The sequence below is a fragment of the Oncorhynchus mykiss genome, chromosome 18, assembly GCF_057628025.1.
Source record: "Oncorhynchus mykiss isolate SJ-2025 chromosome 18, ASM5762802v1, whole genome shotgun sequence".
In the NCBI taxonomy this organism is placed as follows: Eukaryota; Metazoa; Chordata; class Actinopteri; order Salmoniformes; family Salmonidae; genus Oncorhynchus; species Oncorhynchus mykiss.
In genome coordinates, this window is record NC_143039.1 from 46,931,272 (window position 1) to 46,951,800 (window position 20,529).

Below are 20,529 nucleotides of genomic sequence, written 5' to 3' on the forward strand. Positions count from 1 at the left end.
AGCTCTCCGCGTAGTTTCAACCCAAAACATCTAAGTGGTGACTTTGAATCTACGTTAAACTCATTGGATTTGAATACAGTCATCAACGTAAGTGCGTTTTTAGTTATTTTTTATTTAACCAAAATCCAATCACATGGTGTCATTTTCTCACATTGAATTCAAGTTAGTTGACAACTCAACTAGATGTAAATCAAAGCTAGACGTTGCCCTGACATCTGTGCCTAGTGGGCTGGCTGCCAGTACCAGTATGTTTCTGCTTTCATGAGAATTCCACCAGGAGTTGGCACCCAGGCTAACACTGGACTGGGTAGAATCTAGATGTTCAATATTAGCTAGATATTCATTGAAGAGGCCTCTTTGCCCAGCTATGTAGAAATAGCCCAGGTTAACCATGTGTTTTGAGACCCCGTTAAAATAGCCTCCTTAGTTAGTGCCGAATGAGGTGTGTTTTTAAATCAGCCAGAAACACCTGTGTGTGGGGTGACGTCTTCACCCTCAAGCTACAATGTTTAACACCTTTTTAAGATCTGACTTGTGCCCCCGTTTCTATGGTGCTAAAATGCAGAGGTATTTCTGAAACCGACCATTCTGCTCACAGTACAGTATTGGCATTTATTTCAAAACCTCTGTTTTGGCAATATATTGAATAGGCCTATGGGTTGACATATGTGATGCACACAAAACAATCTTCATCTGCAGTATTTTGAACAAGTTCTGACTACAGTACAGTTGGGTTTTGTAAAAATATCACTATATATTTTAAACTATTCGTTACACGGTTTAAAACAATTTAACCACCAACTCTTTTAACACCGACACTTTTTAACATAATGTTTAATTAAAACATTTTAACAGTACTTGCCATTACTTTTCCCTCATCCTTCCCCTTCTTTCATGCCACATTACAGCTGATGCCAAGAGAATGCATCAACTCACTGTTCGACAACTTCACCTGGACTAAAATCTGGGGCTCCCCCCTTCCCCCCGGCCTGGGGCGCTCCTCTGCCTGGCTGCACCCCGACGTCAGCGTCTTCGTCATCCTCCTCCTCTTCTTCATTATGAAGGTATTCTTCCTCATTCCCCTGCTCCGTTTTTTTTCTTCTTCTCCTCCACCCCGTAGTCTTTCTCAGGATAGTCACACATTGCACATAGCGTCACTCAATGACAACGACAGACTCCTGGTTGAGTCACTCATCTCAGTAGAATAAGAATCTCCTACAGAGAAGAACTCTGTAGTGGAGATGTAATCCTCAACACACCATCAGTATCACACTTGACATAGTTGCCTAGAGATTTCCACTGTGTGTACTGGAGGATAAGAGTGCAATACTGTGAGTGTTAGCGTCAGTATGTTTAGCCATTCCCATTGAGAATAAATAGATTTGTATCTGGTCGCAATGGTATTGTTGGATTGGAGAACTGTCATGGAATAGAGCGGTCGGGAATGCAGTCTGTTATGTGCAAAATACCTTTCAAGGCAAATCATTCGTCTACACTATGGTGGAAGTACTAAGATGCGTTAATTCTGCTCAGTTAGTAATTTAATTCCACCCATGTCTCAGTTTTGGATGTCTGCTGTTTCGACGACGATGCCCATCCCTTCTGGAGCCTTCATGCCCGTCTTCATACTCGGTAAACAGAAGCGCAACGTTATGCCATTAGTCTAAACATGAACACAAATTCCATATCAGTTTTAAATATTTTGTCTCATGGAAATTGACATTATCGTTCGGTAGTGAAATAATCTGATCGAGCGATCCAATGTAGGCCTACAGTACATGACTATGGTATAAAGCTTTTAAATCAGTGTACCTTCAAGGATGAGATGTCATATATAAAGAGTGGAAAATCATTAGTGAGCCACAGAGATGGATGAGTGCTTAGAAGAAGGTCAAATTAACATTGAGTGGTCGCAGGAGGGGGGATAAATGTCTGATAGCCAACATAATAGCAACGTAAACATGACATTCCACCTCCCATATCCACCATAATCTCTTTCTCCCCAGGAGCCTCTTTCGGCCGACTGGTAGGGGAGATCATGGCTACCCTCTTCCCCCACGGGATTCTGTTTGATGGAATCTTGTACCGCATCATCCCAGGAGGGTACGCTGTCATTGGTCAGTCTCCCTTTCCACCTCCTCCTCTCCCTCTCTCTGTCAGTTCCTGCCCGTCATCCGCCTTTGGTGTGATAGTGAAATGTCACTGTCTGTTCTCTCTCTCCTGTCCTCCGCTGTCTCGGTGGCCCATAAACCTATACGCTACCATTAATCTCCTTCATCTTCCCTCTCTTGCCCTACACATCCCCCTCCTCCCCTCTTTACCGCCGCCCCTTTAATTCCATCCCCTTTTCCCTTTCTTCCTTCGCTATTCCCACGTGCCGTTCTGTACATCAATCATCCCCCTGCTTTTCAGCCCTGAGTCCCTGATGTTTCTCCTCCTCTTCCCTTGTTCTTTACCCCATGCCTCGTCTTTTCTTTCCCTCCTATACTTGTCCCTCGACTGTGAGTGCTGTGTTGCCTCTTCCCATTAATCACTCCCATTGTTTTCCCATCCACCCATCACCCCCCCTTTTCATATCTCCCTCTCCTGTGGATCATCCAGCTACACATCCCTTCCACCTGAAAATGATTTATTTCTCCCCTTTATTCTTTCTTTCTCTCCCTCCCGATCCCTCTCTCCCTTCCTCTGTCTTCCATTTCTCCCTGCCTCCCCCCTTTCCTTGCTCTTCTCCCTCCTCTCTCCCAGGAGCGGCTGCACTGACCGGGGCGGTGACCCACACGGTGTCCACGGCGGTGATCTGCTTCGAGCTGACGGGCCAGATCTCCCACATCCTGCCCATGATGGTGGCGGTGATCCTGGCCAACATGGTGGCCCAGGGCTTGCAGCCCTCGCTCTACGACTCAATCATCCAGATCAAGAAACTGCCTTACCTCCCTGAGCTGGGCTTTGGACACATCAGGTGTGCAGAGAGAAGCTGCAACCGAGGTGACATGTTGGCTCTGAGGGACCTAGTTGCATTGAGGGTCCCATGCGAAAACAATGAGTTGTTTGTGTCAATATGGCCTCCTCCGCATGCTTGATTCTTCAACATAGACACACCTGAAGTACACAAGTGTTGAGCATGAATGAATGATTGGCATTTCCTTCTGACTTACAGCCAGTATAACATCTTTGTGGAGGACATCATGGTTAGGAAAGTGAAGTTTCTCTCGTTACAGTCCACCTACAGGGAGTTGATATTTCTCCTGGACTCCATTTCTCTCAAAACAATACCACTAGTGGATTCAACAGGTAAAATTAATGCGTTTTTCGTGAACGTGAGGATACATTTCAATGTCTTCGAATCATTTCTTGAGTGGTTCATCATGTGACTCTCTCTTCCCCGTAGATTCTATGATCTTATTGGGCTCCATCGACCGCTCAGAGCTCCACGCTCTCTGTGATTGGTGGCTCTCTGCAGAGAGGCGGATCTTCAGGCAGGAACAGTGTTTACAGGAACAGAACCAGTATGCCAAAGACAGCTGGGAATCCTTTGCCTTTGTGGATGAAGACGACGAGGAGAGTGGAGATAAGGTTTGTCAGACAGAGAGGGTAAATGTTCATAAGGAATCAAAAACACTCTTAGAAAGTCTATCAAATCAAAGTTTATTGGTTGTGCACCCATATTTGCAGATGTTATCGCAGGTGCAGCAAAATAGGGTTCTGAAAGGGTTCTTCTACAGGGACTAGGTTCTACATGGGTCTACATGCAACTTTTTTTCATCCAAGAAGGTTCTTCGGAGGGTTCTAAAATGATTATTTGTTTGGTGACAAAGTTCTACCCGGAACCAGAAAGTGTTCTTCTATAGGGGCAAGCTGGAATACACTTACTGAAGCGTTATGTGGCTAGGAACTTATTGCATTATGTCATTATTCAAGCTGTGAATGTGATGAATTACTGTTTTGTTCAATTTCCCAGAGCACCCCAGTTCAGGAAGAACGAAATGGCCCCCTGCCGTCCCCTAAACCGCAGGAGCCCTCGTCCAATCACACAGCTCCTGGTGAGTTGAACCATCTCTCTGGAACAATACTTCTATGGGTGCCTGGCAACAGTCCCCTATTATTATTCAGCTTATTGCATATTCATATTACTATACAGCTTTGAATTGTTTAGTTATCAATCTCAACATCAAGATACCTTTGTAGAAGACTTTTGACCCTCGTCCATCAAATCTTTTATCTTTTGTCCTTTTCAGACAAGGGCACTCTTCAGTCCGTTAGGAGGACACTATGGAATATATTCTCCTCCCAAGACAAACCGGCAGAGGGACAGTCACAGGTAGTTTATAACTGTGTGTGTACAGGGTTTCTGTTTCTGTACCTGTGCGTGACTGTGCGCTGGTGCTTGTTTTTCGGTAATTGACCAACTTCAGTTAAACTACAATCATTTCATTTCATTCAGTTTTTTTTTCTGTGAGTTCAATGCACATTTTCTCTAGAGATAAATCAGATCAAGCCTGAACTGTGCGATGTAGTGGGGAGTTCTAGTTTCCCACAGGCCAATACTCTACTTAGTTAAGCGCAAGAAAACATGGTAATTAACTACAATTACCATAATCCATTGCGCGCCTACTAGTCCGGTCCATGTGGTAGAGATGAGATGACTTGGAATTATATCATGAAGTCAACAACAAAAAAACGAATGTAATATACAAAACATTAGGAACACCTGTTCTTTCCATGACATGACCAGGTGAATCCAGGTGAAAGCTATGATCCTTTATTGATGTCATTAATGTTAAATCCACTTCAATCAGTGTAGATGAAGGGGAGGAGACAGGTAAAGAAGGATTTTTAAGCCTTGAGACATGGATTATGTGTCATTTATTTTTTTTACCTTTATTTAACTAGGCAAGTCAGTTAAGAACAAATTATTATTTTCAATGACGGCCTAGGAACAGTGGGTTAACTGCCTGTTCAGGGGCAGAACGACAGATTTGTACCTTGTCAGCTCGGGGGTTTGAACTTGCAACCTTCCGGTTACTAGTCCAATGCTCTACCCACTAGGCTACCCTGAGAGTGAATTGGCCAGACAAAATATGTAAATGCCTTTAAACGGGGTATGGTAGTAGGTGCCAGGTGCACCAGTTTGAGTGTGTTAAAACCTCTGCAGGATTGGTGCCCCCCCCCCCCACGGGACGGTTAATCTAACATAGGCTAATGTGATTAGCGTGAGGTTGTAAGTAACACAAACATTTCACAGGACATAGATATATCTGATGTTGGCAGAAAGCTTAAATTCTTGTCAATCTAACTGCACTGTCCAATTTACAGTAGCTATTACAGTGAAACAATACCATTATGTTGTTTGAGGAGAGTGCACAATTATGAACTTGTATTAATAAACCAATTTGGCACATTTGGACACTCTTGATACAACATTTTGAACATTTTGAACAGAATGGTTCATTGGATCAGTCTAAAACGTATCTTTTACCAGATCTAATGTGTTCTATTCTCCTACATTAATTTCACATTTCCACAAACTTCAAAGTGTTTCCTTTCAAATGGTATCAAGAATATGCATATCCTTGCTTCAGGTCCTGAGCTACAGGCAGTTAGATTTGGGTATGTCATTTTAGGCGAAAACTGAAAAGATGGGGCAGATCCTTGTTGAGGTTTTATGAACTACAATGCTGCTAGGTTTTTCACACTCAAGTCTCCCATGTGTATCAAGAATGGTCCACCACCCAAAGAACCTCCAGCCAACATGGGCCAGCATCCCTGTGGAACGCTTTCGACACCTTGTAGAGTCCATGCCCCAACGAATTGAGGCTGTTCTGAGGGCAAAAGGGGGTGCAACTCAATATTAGGAAGATGTTCCTAATGTTTTGTACACTCAGTGAAATGGGCATCACTGCCGTCATGGGACTTTTATTAATTGTTTTATTCTGTGTTGTTACAGCATTCAAACCACATAATGCATAATGCATTTAATGTGAAAAATTATAATAATCGAAAACCTCAATTAATTTTTTCATAATCGAATCAAAACCAAACCAACCTCAAAAAGCACTAATCGCTCAGCACTACTGTATGCACACCAAGGTCTTCCTGATGATCACTAAAGTATTTATGGAGTCGAGAATTTGAACAGCAAATTAATTACTGAGGTAATGAGCCGTTGAGATGTCGATGGCGTCTCTCCTTGGCGGTTCCATTGAAAACCATATTTCAAGGAAATATGAATATTTAGCCATTATATTTGCATGGGATGAATCTTATTACTGGGCTCTGTTCTTTATGTAATCACACTTCTTTATCTAATTGAGTGTGACAAATGAATTCACAAGACTTGCAAATGGAGATTGTTCAGAGAGGCTCCCTAGTCAAACATATTTCCTCTTAAGTTCTCTCATATGGAAATCAGCATATTAAATATGGTTATTATTTGCCTGGTATGACTGGTTGGCTTTTCACATTTACCAATTTATACTGCAAATATGAAAAACAATGTATGTTAATGATACAGTTCAATCTCTCTATTCAATGGTGATCATAATATTTTGCCATTGATTTGTAGTTTTACAGTTTTCTACTGGATAGGCCAGCCTTTGATTGGAATTGTACACCCCAAACGTGTGACTATCTCATTCTGAAAAGCCAAATCCGTGACTATTTTATACTCAAGGATGCGCTTGTAAGTATTGGGAAATGAATTGGATTCATACGTTTCCTGCTGCACAAATGACTGTCCCATCAATTTTCCCACACAAACCCTTTGTTGTTGTAGTCTTCCACTGGCTAGCACAGCCACTGCTGGGGTTGGGGTTAATGTTGGGGTTGAATTGTGCACCCTAAACTCATCTGAAAAGTTATGTTTCACACACACAACCAGGCTTTTTAAAAAGTATATAGTATATCCACGAACATGCAGCCCACACAAAACATGTTATTCTTCACACTGTACTCAACCAAATAAGGTACATAACTCAATATGTTTGGAAGAGACAAATATGAGTGATTGGAACAGTGATTGGAACAGCGACAAATGGAACAGCGACAATCAGCTAGGTTATGGGACGAGGAAAAATGTGTGCATGACGTGAGTCAGAAAGTGTCTTATCTTACACCCCCCCCCCCCCTCCCCCCCCTTTTCTCTCATCAGGAGCCTTGCGCCAACCCTCTCCTGTCCGATACGATGACACCAGAAGAGGTAACTGATCTCATTTCGGTCGACTTGTGAGGTCCCAAGAACTTTTACGTCCCCTGATGCAATACCAAATGATTAGAGTAGGCTGCCTTGTACATTTTCAAACACGTTTGTCCTTGTCAAAAGAGTCTGGCCTAGAATGTTGAAACCCATAAGAAGGTTAAAAGGTGTCAACAACCCTAAATCTCTTATGGAGGCAGTTGACGTTGAAGGTTGCGCTTTAGAGGGAATTTAGCCAATTACAGCGTTGTGTTTCTTCAACTTGTGTCTTATTGGCTGGTGCAGATCAAAGAATGGGAGGAGGCTGAGATGGACAAGCCAATGGAAATTGATCAGATCCGAATAGATCCTTCCCCTTTTCAGCTGGTGGAGAGGACCTCGCTACACAAGGTTGGTTTGAAGGGCTGCCAACTCATACCAATTCGGAGATACAGTATATGACATCATGTCTAGACACAACTGAAATACAACCGATAGTAGATTTGCTCAGAACAGAAGCCATAGCAGAATGCTGAACCTAAAGCAGTTAGAAGTGGGGTCTAATTTGACGTCTGACCTTTTATGCCTGTCTCAGACCCACACACTCTTCTCATTACTGGGCCTGAGTCATGCCTATGTCACCAGTATCGGAAAACTGGTGGGTGTTGTGGCACTTAAAGAGGTAAGAAAATGTAATCTTCTAATTTTCACTTTCTTTTATCGCTCTCTCTTTCTATTTAACAGTTTTTCCATTCACTTTTGCTTGAACCTTACAATTTAGTAAGTCGTTATTGCCTTATGAGTCTTACTTATCATGCTATTTTCATGTAATTCAATGTTGTGTTCTTCTGTGTCCCCTCTCTTTCCCTATCCCCACTACCCTATTCTCCCCCAGCTCCAGAAGGCCGTTGAGGCCTCTACGCATAGCGGGGTCCGGCTACGCCCCCCCCTGGCCAGCTTCCGCAACATCAGACGGAAGTCATCCAAGCCCCAGACAACCTCAGCCCCCGCCTCCCCCACCGCCCCCTCCTCTCCTCTCTCCCCCGCTCCCGTCGTCCCCCACGCCCCTGCACCGCCACCTCCCCCGACACAGGAGGAGGAAGAGATGGCGGTGTGGATCGAGGGCACGAGGCGGGAGGTAGCGGAGGTGAACAGCAGTAGTAGTAGCAGCAGCAGCGGAACAGGGAGCAGCAGTAGCAACAGTAGCCCTTCGCTACCCCACTCGTTGCCCCTCTCCCTCCCGCTCACCTCGCCCCTCTCCATTCCCCTCACTGTCGCCCTCTCCGTCCCCCTTGCTGCCTTCTCCACCCCCCTCCCCGCCCTCCGGGCTGCCTCAGAGCAGCAAGTGGAGGAGGAGGAGAGTAATGATGAGGAGCCCATCTAGCCTTATGAGTGCTGGTTTTTTTATAACATGTTTTTTTTTTTATATGGTGTGAATTTCTCTTTTAGTCTTTCTCTCTCTCACCTTCGAGCTTTCCTTCTCTTTCCTCTCTCGGTGAATGATGTCTGTGAATCCATGAGGAGAAATAATCTGGGCTCCATAGTAGTACTTGACTTTTTAAGATCATTGGTTTCATTTAGATTTTTTAACTTAACCTTTATTTAACCCACCTTTATTTAAACAGGAGACAATGGCTACCGGTGGTGTTTCAATAGCTATAGATTCAATGAGGCCCACCTTGTGAGGGAGTTCTATGGTCACCATGCTGGGTTGATAGATGACAGTGTTAAATCAGACTGACAACAGCCAACTCAGATGTAATGATGCTAGAGATTTTTTACTTAATAATGCTATGGCTACAAACGGAACAGCCACCATCCATCCCCCTTTGTAATTTAGATTAATCGCTCACTTGATGATAACACAAAACAAACACATGCTGAATGATTCTATGATGGTGAATTTTCCTACCCCCCCCCCCCCCCCTCAAAAAAAATGGACTGAAACAGGAGGGACTGCCTCAGGAAATAAGAAATGCTCATATTTGTTTTACGTTGCGAAACATCGTAAACTGTTACTCTTTGCATGCCCTAATGAACAAAACCCGATGTTCTTCTGACACCACTGAGCACAGAAGAAAAAAGAAACGGTATGACACAGGGTTTTATGTGAAAAGTAGTTGAATTATGAATGAACCTCTTTCTCTCTGGCTCTTTCTCTCTGGCTCTTTCTTCGCTCTCGCTCTACTTCAAACAGTTTCTCAGGTTGCTCCCTATGTCTTTAAACCTGCAGATTTGAGACAGAGGAATCTTTTCTGTCTGTTAAATGAAAATAATTTCTATTATATTTGGTCAGTCAGTTTTTTTTATGTCTGAATGTACAGTATGTATGTTTATCTGTCTGTCTTTAGTCGTGTATTTATTTATCTTTTGTAGAGGCGATTTTTCTCTGAATGTATAAAACGATGACTAATGTAGCTAATAAAAGGTTAGTAACTTATCTGCCAAATGATTTATTGTTGTGATTATTCAATGCATATGGATATAGAACAAAAAAAAAAACGAATACAACTATTATACAACTATTACTACAAAAGTTAACGCTACTTACATTAAATGAACATAGGCTTTTTGAGTAAACGTTTTACTAAGTGACATGCCTGTTAATTTAAAGCAACAGAGGCATCTTTGTCATATTGATGAATTGGTGAACAAATTGGTGGTTCCCAGCTCCACTCCCACACGTCAGTCTTTTTCTGTCTCTCACTTCCATTGTAATCAACGTTACAGGCAGTTAAACAATGTCCTCCAACAGAACAATGAGTCAGTTATAAAGAAACCGACAGAGGGTAGTGAAGCCTACAGTAAGGCGCCAGTAACGAAACCAGAAAAGCCATACTGTTTACAGGACTGTAAACGCTCCAGATTTCATAGCATTGTGGGCGAAACTGATGGATTCCAAAATTCAATGAATAAATGTTGTTCCCTTTTAATACTTTTCAGCTCTGTCAGAATTAATGGGATATTTGAGTTGTCCTTTATCCATGGTGGATGTGAGTGACCCAGTATACTCTAAATCTCAACCCAGCCTGGCAAGCATACAGAATTTAATTGAGAATGTCTAATAAATTCCAATTAAATTATTGAATTTGAATTAAAGTAGTAAACAGGATACAGAATTGCAATTTAAAAAGTAATTAAAGGAAATGTAATTGAATTCTGTGAAATTCAAAAGTCTCTTCAATTCTATATTTGGTGTAGTCTATACAAAAATACATTGTGTACATAACATCAATCATGAAAATATATTTGGCTATTCTAAGCACTAAGGTTAAAAGAGTATTTTTAAAAAAACATTTATTTAAACTAGGCAAGTCAGTTAAACAATGACCGCCAAACCCTAACGATGCTGGGCCAATTGTGCGCCACCCTATGGGACTCCCAATCACGGCAGGTTGTGATACAGCCTGGAATCAAACCAGGGTCTGTAGTGACCCTCTAGCATTGAGATGCAGTGCCTTAGACCGCTGCACCACACTTTTCCAGAGAAAAGTGTGACCTGTCAGACTCAATGAAACTTGTGTTTTATGATTGAGTGGAATTTCTTTGAATTGCACTGAATTAAATTCTACTTCCTGTCACTCAAACTCAAGTACAAATTCTAAATCCTGTGGGATGTGGCCAATTCAATTAGAATTTAAACTTATGAGTTGAATGGGAGTCAAAATTCTAAATTGAGCCCAACCCTGGCATACAGTGGCCAAAAAGCATCCCACCAGAGCTTTAAATGGTATATGTGACCAACCACCTCGATTCGGTCTAATGTGGCAAAATTTGAAATTGTGTTTTTTACATTGGATAAAAGTAGAGACTACAAAATGGTATATCATACGCTGAAGTTGAGGAACAATGGGAAAATTATTCTGCTTTGAAAGTTGATAAACTTGTAACCCACACTTTTGAGAAAATGGACCTTGAATGTTCTGGTACACCTACTGGAGATATATTCTTTATCTGCAACTATTCAGCATCGTTCACACCCTCTTAAGCCTTAGTACCACTCATCTCTTGAAGGATTCACATGTGAGGCATGTAGCTAACTTGATGGGTCATGTAAACATCTGGCGAATTGGAGACTTGTTTAGACATGTAGCTAGCTAGCAAACAATAAAAACATATTGTCATAGCTTTCTACCATGCATGAAATGCTGTGGTATGAATCTGTAGGTAGCTAAATGTCACGACTTCCGCCGAAGTCGACTCCTCTCCTTGTTCGGGCGTCGTTCGGCGGTCGACGTTACCGGCTTTCTAGCCATCGCCGCTCCATTTTTCATGTATCCATTTGTTTTGTCTTCTTCTCTGCACACCTGGTTTTCATTCCCCAATCAATTCATATGTATTTATTCCTCTGTTCCCCATCATGTCTTTGTGTAGGATTGTTTTGCGTTACGTGTATTTTGACATTGTGGATATCGTTACGGGCATTATTTTTTGTCTATGTTCCGTGTTTTGGGCACATTTTTCTGTTACTTTGTACTGTCATTTTGACCTGAATAAAAAGTGAGCCTGTTCACAACACTCTGCTCTCCTGCACCTGACTTTGCCTCCAATACACAATCCTAACACTAAAGTTAACCAACTAAGTTCAATGTTAGCAAGCTAGCTAACATTAGGCTATAACTAGCAATGCAAATGACTTTGAGATACTAATAATATTACTACACAGATCATACACGTTACGTTAGCTAGTGAGCCAGCAAGCTAATGTTCACTAGCTAGCTAACCATACACTTAACTTGCAATGAAAAAAACTTTGACTAAATTTGAAACTTATAATATCCAAAAATGTAGCTTAATAATATCTGAAAATGTAACTAGACTTTTAGCCGTATACATGAATGAAAGCTACATGGCAGACTGGAACCCCTTTAAGTAAGAAATCCTGTGTCGTTTCCATTTTGTTTGTACAGCTTGTTTGGCCCGTTGTGTGAAGTCACTCCGGTTCACACTGACCGTTTGCAGAAAGTAGTCCATCACCACTTTTTCCCACTGATCTTTGTCGATTGCGCCTGCTATATTCAGGTCAGCAATGTTGTTGAGAGCAGTAGCAAGTTTTGCAGTTCTCCGTGGCTAAACATATCTTTCAAAAAAACTGTGGTGGCAAGGATTATCTACACATACTAAGCAGCTCATGTTATAGACAGAAGCGTGCTACATGACAGACCAATCCGAGCTCATCTATCGGCATGTCCAGCCTATCCATTATCTTAGCCAATCATGGCTAGTGGGAAGGTTCTTGCCTTTTTCCGTTAATTAACCAACTAGGCTTGTAATTTAACAATTATATTCATATTTACAGATGGTATAACAAGTTTGTTATTCAGGCACATGAAAGTTCACATGTTCCAGAAGGCATTTCTGCCCCAAAACGCATTTTGAGTAACAACAAAAATACATGTTAAAATCACTCTCTTGTGAAGTAGTGATGTGTGGACCTACGCCCAGCTTCCTGAAACAGTCACAAATTATCCATCATTTTTGTGCGTGTGTGTAATCTCGGAAACCAATAACTAAAATCTTGTGTCAGATGCTCAGTGAAGTTCTGGGGGGGGGGGGAGAATACACTACAACAAGGAGAGGAAGCTCCACCCCCTCTCTCTGCAAGTTTCAGACAAGTCTATGGGCCAAATATCCCCTCCCCTTCAGAAATATTTATCACATTATTTTTTTTGGGGGGGGTGGGGGTCATTTAGCAGACACTCTTATCCAGAGCAGTAGTGACTGCATACATTTGAGTTGTTTTCCCATACTCGTCCTCTGTGGGAATCAAACCCACAACCCTGGTGTTGCAAGAGCCATGCGTTACTAACTGAGCCACACAGGAGCCTTGTCCAAAATGATCAGTGACAGAAATCTGGACAAAGCCGCTTGTTGGTCGCGTCCCACAGTCTGTTGAAAGACGTTACGGTACCATTTATGCTACGTGCGTCTGAGATTAGTTTGTGTGTGAAACTATTGAACACCACACACAATACCACTGCCGACAAGAATATGTTTTTCGAGAATATATATTTTTGCATACATACATAAATACATACAAACTGTACATACATACATTCATACATTTGAACACTCACACATACATGCAAGCACACGCACACACACAGAAACACACACGGATAAATATTACTTTATTTCTTTTTTTGTTTTTATAAAAAATCATAATTACACTACCGGTCAAAAAGTTCTATAACACCTAGTCATTCAAGGGTTTTTCTTTATTTGTACTATTTTCTACATTTTAGAATAATAATGAACACATCAAAACTATGAAATAACACATGGAATCGTGTAGGCACCACCAAAGTGTTAAACAAATCAAAATATATTTGAGATTCTTCAAAAATGCATTCCAGGTGACTACCTCATGAAGCTCGTTGAGAGAATGCCAAGAGTGTGCAAAGCTGTCATCAAGGCAAAGGGTGGCTACTTTGAAGAATCTCAAATATAAAATCTATTTTGATTTGTTTAACACTTTTTTGGTTAGTACATGATTCCATATGTGTTGTTTCATAGTGTTGATGTCTTCACTATTATTCTACAATGTAGAAAATAGTTTTAAAAAATAAAGAAAAACCCTTGAAGGAGTAGGTGTTCTAAAACTTTTGACCGGTATTGTATATATTATTACTTTGTATACATTTTACTATTAATGTTAAATTACTTTCAAAAGCATGCACTTTCTTTTGGTTGTCTTGTGATTCTCTGTAATGCACTGATCTTTTCAAAGCGTCCTTTTTCTTTCTCTATACTCCATTCTTTCAATTTTAATTCATTAGTTCAATATTACGGCAAAACAAGTCCTCACGTTTCTGCAAAACGACAGATTTGTCTTTAAAGTTCCCTTTTATCATTGTCTTATCCAATACTTTCTCCTCCAGGAAAAGTATTTTTGTTTTTTCTCAGTCCCAGAGTGGGTAAATAGCTGGATGTGGAGTAGAATAGCTTGATTGGTGGATTATGGATAAGTATATCCTGTTTGTCACTCTTTCTGACTATCCCCCTCAATTGGTCGCCACGGCAACAATAGACCCCTTGGCCACCTCTTCGCCCTTCTCCTCCAACGATTGGACAATGCAGGGTGTGACCACAAAGGGTATGCGTTCTGCCATTGGTTCTGGGCGTGCTAGTTGTGGACCGGTGCCTCCAATCGGGGTGGCGTCTTCTCTAAGCGGGGACGGGGTCAAAGTTGGTTCTAAGGTTAACGTAACCTCATCGTCCTATGAAAACAGTAAATGGATGGTTTACTGACTATACTGTACTTACCAAACTGTGAGGATCAGTCAAGAGGCACTACCTGTGGGTACATCATAAATCCATGACCCACCTTTGAATGACATCTTGTGGCTGGAGGACTTTGAAGTAAATCACTTGTAGTAGCCAGGACAAACATAAAATCAATAAACCATAGTACCTTTTTTTTTTGGCTCATTCAATAGTTTTACCTGATAAAGTAGAATCCTGTTCAAATCTAATGATAAATGTACCATTTATATTGCTAAAATATGTATTTTTAAATACTATTGCTGCTTCCTGTTGTCATGGCTTTTTGATATATGGCCGAGTGTCAAAATACTAAATTCACCAAACTGAGGTAAAAAAAGGATGTGTATTTCCTGGAATTCTTGTGTGGTTAAAACGTTAATCTGTGTAATGTAACACTACGTTCTGTTCACCATAGGGAACTTAGCGTAATACAGTGGCTTGCAAAAGTATTCACCCCCTTGGCATTTTTCCTCTTTTGTTGCCTTCCAAACTGGAATTAAAATAGATTTTGGGGGGGTTGTATAATTCGATTTACACAACATGCCTACCACTTTGAAGATGCAAAATATTTTTTCTTCTGAAACAATATTACACACACACACACACACCTTTTGCAATTGCAAGTCTCTTGGGATATGTCTCTTGGCACATCTGGCCACTTGGATTTTTGCCCATTCTTCAAGGCAAAACTGCTCCAGCTCCTTCAAATTGGATGAGTTCCTGCTGGTGTACAGCAATCTTTAAGTCATACCACAGATTCTCAATTGGTTTGAGGTCTTGGCTTTGACTAGGCCATTCCAGCACATTTAAATGTTTCCCCTTAAACCACTCGAGTGTTGCTTTAGCAGTATGCTTAGGGTCATTGTCCTGCTGGAAGGTGAACCTCCGTGTCCCAGTCTCAAATCTCTGGAAGACTGAAACAGGTTTCCCTCAAGAATCTCCCTGTATTTAGTGCCATCCATCATTCCTTCAATTCTGACCAGTTTCCCAGTCACTGCCGATGAAAAACATCCCCACTGCATGATGCTGCAACCACCATGCTTCACTATGGGGATGGTGTTCTCGGGGTGATGCGAGGTGTTGGGTTTGCTCCAGACATAGCATTTTCCTTGATGGCCAAAAAGCTACATTTTTGTCTCATCTGACCAGAGTACCTTCTTCCATATGTTTGGGGAGTCTCACACATGCCTTTTGGCAAACACCAAACATGGTTGCTTAGTTTTTTCTTTATTAAGCAATGGCTTTTTTTTTCTGGACACTCTTTCGTCAAGCCCAGCTCTGTGGAGTGTATGGATTAAAGTGGTCCTATGGACAGATACTCCAATCTCCGCTGTGGAGCTTTGCAGCTCCTTCAGGGTTATCTTTGGTCTCTTTGTTGCCTCTCTGATTAATACCCTCCTTGCCTGGTCTGTGAGTTTTTGTGGGCTGCCCTCTCTTCGCAGGTTTGCTGTGGTGCCATATTCTTTCAATTTTTTTATAATGGATTTAATGCTGCTCCGTGGGATGTTCAAAGTTTCATATATTTTTTATAACCCAACCCTGATCTGTACTTCTCCACAACTTTGTCCCAGACCTGTTTGGAGAGCTCCTTCATCTTCACGGTGCCGCTTGCTTGGTGGTGCCCCTTGCTTAGTGGTGTTGCAGACGATGGGGCCTTTCAGAACAGGTGTATATATACTGAGATCATGTGACACTTAGATTGCACACAACTGGACTTTATTTAACTAATTATGTCACTTCTGAAGGTAATTGGTTGCACCAGATCTTATTTAGGGACTTTTCAGTTTTTTAATTTGTAGATATTTTTTTTTACATTTTTAATTTCACTTCATCAATTTGGAATATTTTGTGTATGTCCATTACATAAAATCTAAATAAAAATCTATTTAAATTACAGGTTGTAATGCAACAAAATAGTAAAAACGCCAAGAGGGATTGTCACGAACCTCGCCGAAGATGGTGCCTCTTCCTGTTCGGGCGGTGCTCGACGGTCGTCGTCGCCGGCCTATTGGCTGCCATCGATTCCCTTTCTGTTTGTTTTGGTTATTGGGTAATTGGGTACACCTGTTTTGTATTAGGGTTTGTTTGTAGGGTATTTAAGGACACTAGGCCCGCTGGGTATTTGTGCGGGCTTGTTTTTTGTTTCTCTGTGATTGATGGTGTGATTTATTCGAGTCTTTATTCTCCGGACTATTTTTGTCCTGTTGTTTGGACTGGCACGCCCTGTGTGTTGGCGTGACTGTTTTGTTGCGCTGGTGAATAAATTTGACAAACGACAGAACTCTGCTCTCTGCGCCTGATTCCACCCACCACTCCTAGTTGATCGTAACAGGGATGAATACTTTTGCAAGGCACTGTATAACATCATTACATATGTCAAAGTAATTCAATATTTGAATACATTATGATAGTAAATGTACCAAACTCACACCTTTTTACAACAATGACATCTATTTCTTCCTACTTTATTTATTATTTCTGCCTACTTGTAAGGCCTGCTGTTAATATTGACAATGCTTAGTACCATTAGGCATCAATGCGTATGATAATATTGATGATATCTAAAACATTACAAAAACCACTAGTCTTAAAATCAACACATTTTCTTCAACCACATGGCTCACCTTAGTCTCCTCCTCTTCCTGTTGCTCTGAAATGCATTCGCTCTCCTCCTCTGGCTCCTCCCCCAAGGTCTCGACCACACCAACAACCATGTCAGCCATTGGCCCGCTCGTGTGTCCCACAATCTCCACCTGCGCAGAGCCCCACAGGTCAGCCAGGCGAGGATGAGTGGGCAGGCCTAGACTGTGAATGGTGCTGTTGGGTGTGGCTTGGAGGGAGTGGTTTGCACTGTGTAGTCTGTGTTCCATTGCCTGTAGATAGGGAACACAGTTCATTCACATTTTTTCATGACACAAAAAATAACATAATCAAGAAACCTCCCCATGACCCGATAGCTCATGGCTAGTGGGAGGAATGAGTCATCTGTTGCTCTTGGCTACAATTATTTCTGTATTTAATTAGTAGGACTAGCATTGGTAACATTACATTAGCAGTAAGAAGGTTAAAAACATTGCATACATTTTTTACTAATAACCAGTGGCGACCCGTCATTCAGGGCAGAGCCCCACCTGTTTTGAGCCCCACCAGTTTTGAGCCCCACTTGTTTAGCTAATATTTTTTTTCCTGTCTTGCATGTTATTTTGGTATTAATACGTGTCACATATCAGTTTGCAAACGATGTAAAAAATAAAAAAAACATTGAGTTAATAAAGGCCAAGTGTCAAAACACTAACAATACTAACGTTACCAAACTGAGGTAAAAAGGATGTGTATTTCCTGAAATTATTGTATGGTGAAAATGTTAGTCTGTGTAATGCGTCCACGACGTTCTGTCGTGGATTCTTTTTTTGCTTTGTTGAGTAAGGCAGCTTCAAAATGCAGGTGTTTCAGCCTAGCTCAGTGCTTTCTGTGGTGGAGAGGCAGCCAGCGGAAAATATGGAGCGTAAGGAGTGGTAATGTTCCCTAGTTGCACCGTGATTGGCTCAGCGTTCTGTCACTCATGGGGACAGTATGTCAACGCCAAATCTACGGGGAGAGCTTGAAAATGCAAGTCCCTTCGGTACTCCATATAGTTACATTAGAAGTGCCCATCCAAGAAGGCGGTCATTGGCCACAGACAAAATTACGTCAAATTATGTTATATTTACAGTAGCTTTGATTGGACTGACATCATACTTTCAAAATCTTAGCTAGCAAGCTAGCAGTCATCATCATGAATCAAGTTGACAATCTACTGGCAAATCCTTTTCAATCCTTGTCATATGAAGAGAAATTATGAAGAGAAATTCTAGATAAAACGTAGCGGTGCTCATCGACCATTGGACATAAACAGTACACAACAAGTTGGAAATCGCAAAATTTAGTGGTTTGGAAGCAATCCGTGGCTAACTGCAACCATTGCAAAGGAATCCCTAGCCTGCTATTCAGTGGAGTGGATGTGTGGTCCAAGTCTGGGTTTAAGGGTATCTTTTCTAAGCTTCAAAGGATAATCATTCAACATCGGCAATGCAGTCAATCTAGCATGACTTCTGTTGCATTCAAAACAACTGTAAACTTGGAACTGGGAAATCTCAGACTTCAGCGAGTTCAAGAAAACTGGGAAAACATGTTTTGAACGGTCATTCAACTCGGAATTCCAAGTCGGGATCTCGGGCCTCTTTCTAGAGCTCTAACCTGAAGATCAATTACGTCATGATTCAACCTTTAGATGGTGGCAGAGAAGAAGGGTGACGTTTTACGTGTTCCTATATGTTAAAAGATTTTATAAAGGTTTAAGATAAATGATTAAAGAATTATACCCGGAAACTTAACCATTAGGTATTAGAGGTTATGTAGCATGGACATGGAGTAATTCAAAATAATAAACACTAAACACAGGTCCAACTAGGTTGGGAAGAGAGGAATGTATGAGTGTGCCGAAAGTAAACAAAGAGGGGCCTTAACCTATGTTTGAACCGACCCGGCTATAACTCTGGGGAGATATGATAGGACAGGGAGAGCCCCTCCAGGGTTCCCTTATCTGGGGGGGACTGGAACTGTCAGCTGGGTAGTGATGAACTGTGGTGAGAATTGTAGCCTAAGGTTAGTGTGTTTGTATGTGTGTAGGTTAAGAGACTGTTATAAAAGGAACGTCTTTCTTTGTACAGTATATGCACAGGAGAGCTCTCGCTAATAAACTTGGATTTGACCAATTGTGAGCTGGGAATTCTGTCTGTTTCATTTAAAACCAGAACTTTACAAACTCTGGATTGCAGACCTATACGGATAATTGAAATTTATGAACATTGATTACAAAATTCTTTATCACTATCCAATTGTGTTTTTTGTTTGTTTCTTTGCGTTGTTTGTAACTTCTTTAAAAAAAAACTTATTTGGTACATAATGTTGCTGCTACCGTCTCTTACGACCAAAAATAACTCTTGGATATCAGAACTGCGATTGGTCACCACGAAAAAAAACATTATTTTCAACTATGACAGACAAAATTATATATTTTTTTCCAGAAAATCACATTGTAGGATTTTGAATGTATTTATTTGCAAATTATGGTGGAAAATAAGTATTTGGTCACCTACAAACAAGCAAGATTTCTGGTTCTCCCAGACCTGTAACTTCTTCTTTAAGAGGCTCCTCTGTCCTCCACTCGTTACCTGTATTAATGGCACCTGTTTGTACTTGTTATCAGTATAAAAGACACCTGTCCACAACCTCAAACAGTCACACTCCAAACTCCACTATGGCCAAGACCAAAGAGCTGTCAAAGGACACCAGAAACAAAATTGTAGACCTGCACCAGGCTGGGAAGACTGAATCTGCAATAGGTAAGCAGCTTGGTTTGAAGAAATCAACTGTGGGAGCAATTATTAGGAAATGGAAGACATACAAGACCACTGATAATCTCCCTCGATCTGGGGCTCCACGCAAGATCTCACCCCGTGGGGTCAAAATGATCACAAGAACGGTGAGCAAAAATCCCAGAACCACACGTGGGGACCTAGTGAATGACCTGCAGAGAGCTGGGACCAAAGTAACAAAGCCTACCATCAGTAACACAGTACGCCGCCAGGGACTCGAATCCTACAGTGCCAGACGTGTCCCCCTGCTTAAGCCAGTACATGTCCAGGCCCATCTGAAGTTTGCTAGAGAGCATTTGGATGATCCAGAAGAAGATTGGGAGAATGTTATATGGTCAGATGAAACCAAAATATACATTTTTGGTAAAAACTCAACTCGTCGTGTTTGGAGGACAAAGAATGCTGAGTTGCATCCAAAGAACACCATACAGTGCCTTGCGAAAGTATTCGGCCCCCTTGAACTTTGCGACCTTTGCCACATTTCAGGCTTCAAACATAACGATATAAAACTCTATTTTTTTGTGAAGAATCAACAACAAGTGGGACACAATCATGAAGTGGAACGACATTTATTGGATATTTCAAACTTTTTTAACAAATCCAAAAACTGAAAAATTGGGCGTGCAAAATTATTCAGCCCCTTTACTTTCAGTGCAGCAAACTCTCTCCAGAAGT

General features: G+C 41.4%; 2 protein-coding genes across 12 annotated transcripts in view; one reads left to right on the forward strand and one right to left on the reverse strand.

The window, feature by feature from the left end:
• The window catches only part of LOC110496189 (chloride channel protein), a 28,424-nt gene extending 18,804 nt beyond the window's left edge, over positions 1–9,620 (forward strand). For 5 of the 6 annotated variants that reach the window (XM_021571936.3, XM_090208600.1, XM_021571937.3 and 2 more), the window contains 12 exons: positions 909–1,064; positions 1,563–1,632; positions 2,007–2,117; positions 2,746–2,959; positions 3,158–3,291; positions 3,389–3,573; positions 3,959–4,040; positions 4,236–4,318; positions 7,148–7,195; positions 7,478–7,582; positions 7,767–7,853; positions 8,067–9,620. In XM_021571936.3, the coding sequence (XP_021427611.2) occupies positions 909–1,064; positions 1,563–1,632; positions 2,007–2,117; positions 2,746–2,959; positions 3,158–3,291; positions 3,389–3,573; positions 3,959–4,040; positions 4,236–4,318; positions 7,148–7,195; positions 7,478–7,582; positions 7,767–7,853; positions 8,067–8,555 (1,764 nt within the window). In that variant the 3' untranslated portion in view covers positions 8,556–9,620. Of the gene's footprint in view, positions 1–908; positions 1,065–1,562; positions 1,633–2,006; positions 2,118–2,745; positions 2,986–3,157; positions 3,292–3,388; positions 3,574–3,958; positions 4,041–4,235; positions 4,319–7,147; positions 7,196–7,477; positions 7,583–7,766; positions 7,854–8,066 lie in introns of all 6 variants that reach the window. The other variant, XR_016488499.1, reaches the window with a different exon arrangement.
• A 3,543-nt stretch (positions 9,621–13,163) lies between these two features.
• The window catches only part of LOC110496190 (uncharacterized), a 30,922-nt gene continuing 23,556 nt past the window's right edge, over positions 13,164–20,529 (reverse strand). For all 6 annotated transcript variants that reach the window (XM_021571940.3, XM_021571939.3, XM_021571938.3 and 3 more), the window contains 2 exons: positions 17,062–17,310; positions 13,164–14,391 (listed from right to left, as the gene is read on the reverse strand). In XM_021571940.3, the coding sequence (XP_021427615.1) occupies positions 14,176–14,391; positions 17,062–17,310 (465 nt within the window). In that variant the 3' untranslated portion in view covers positions 13,164–14,175. The remainder of the gene's footprint in view (positions 14,392–17,061; positions 17,311–20,529) is intronic.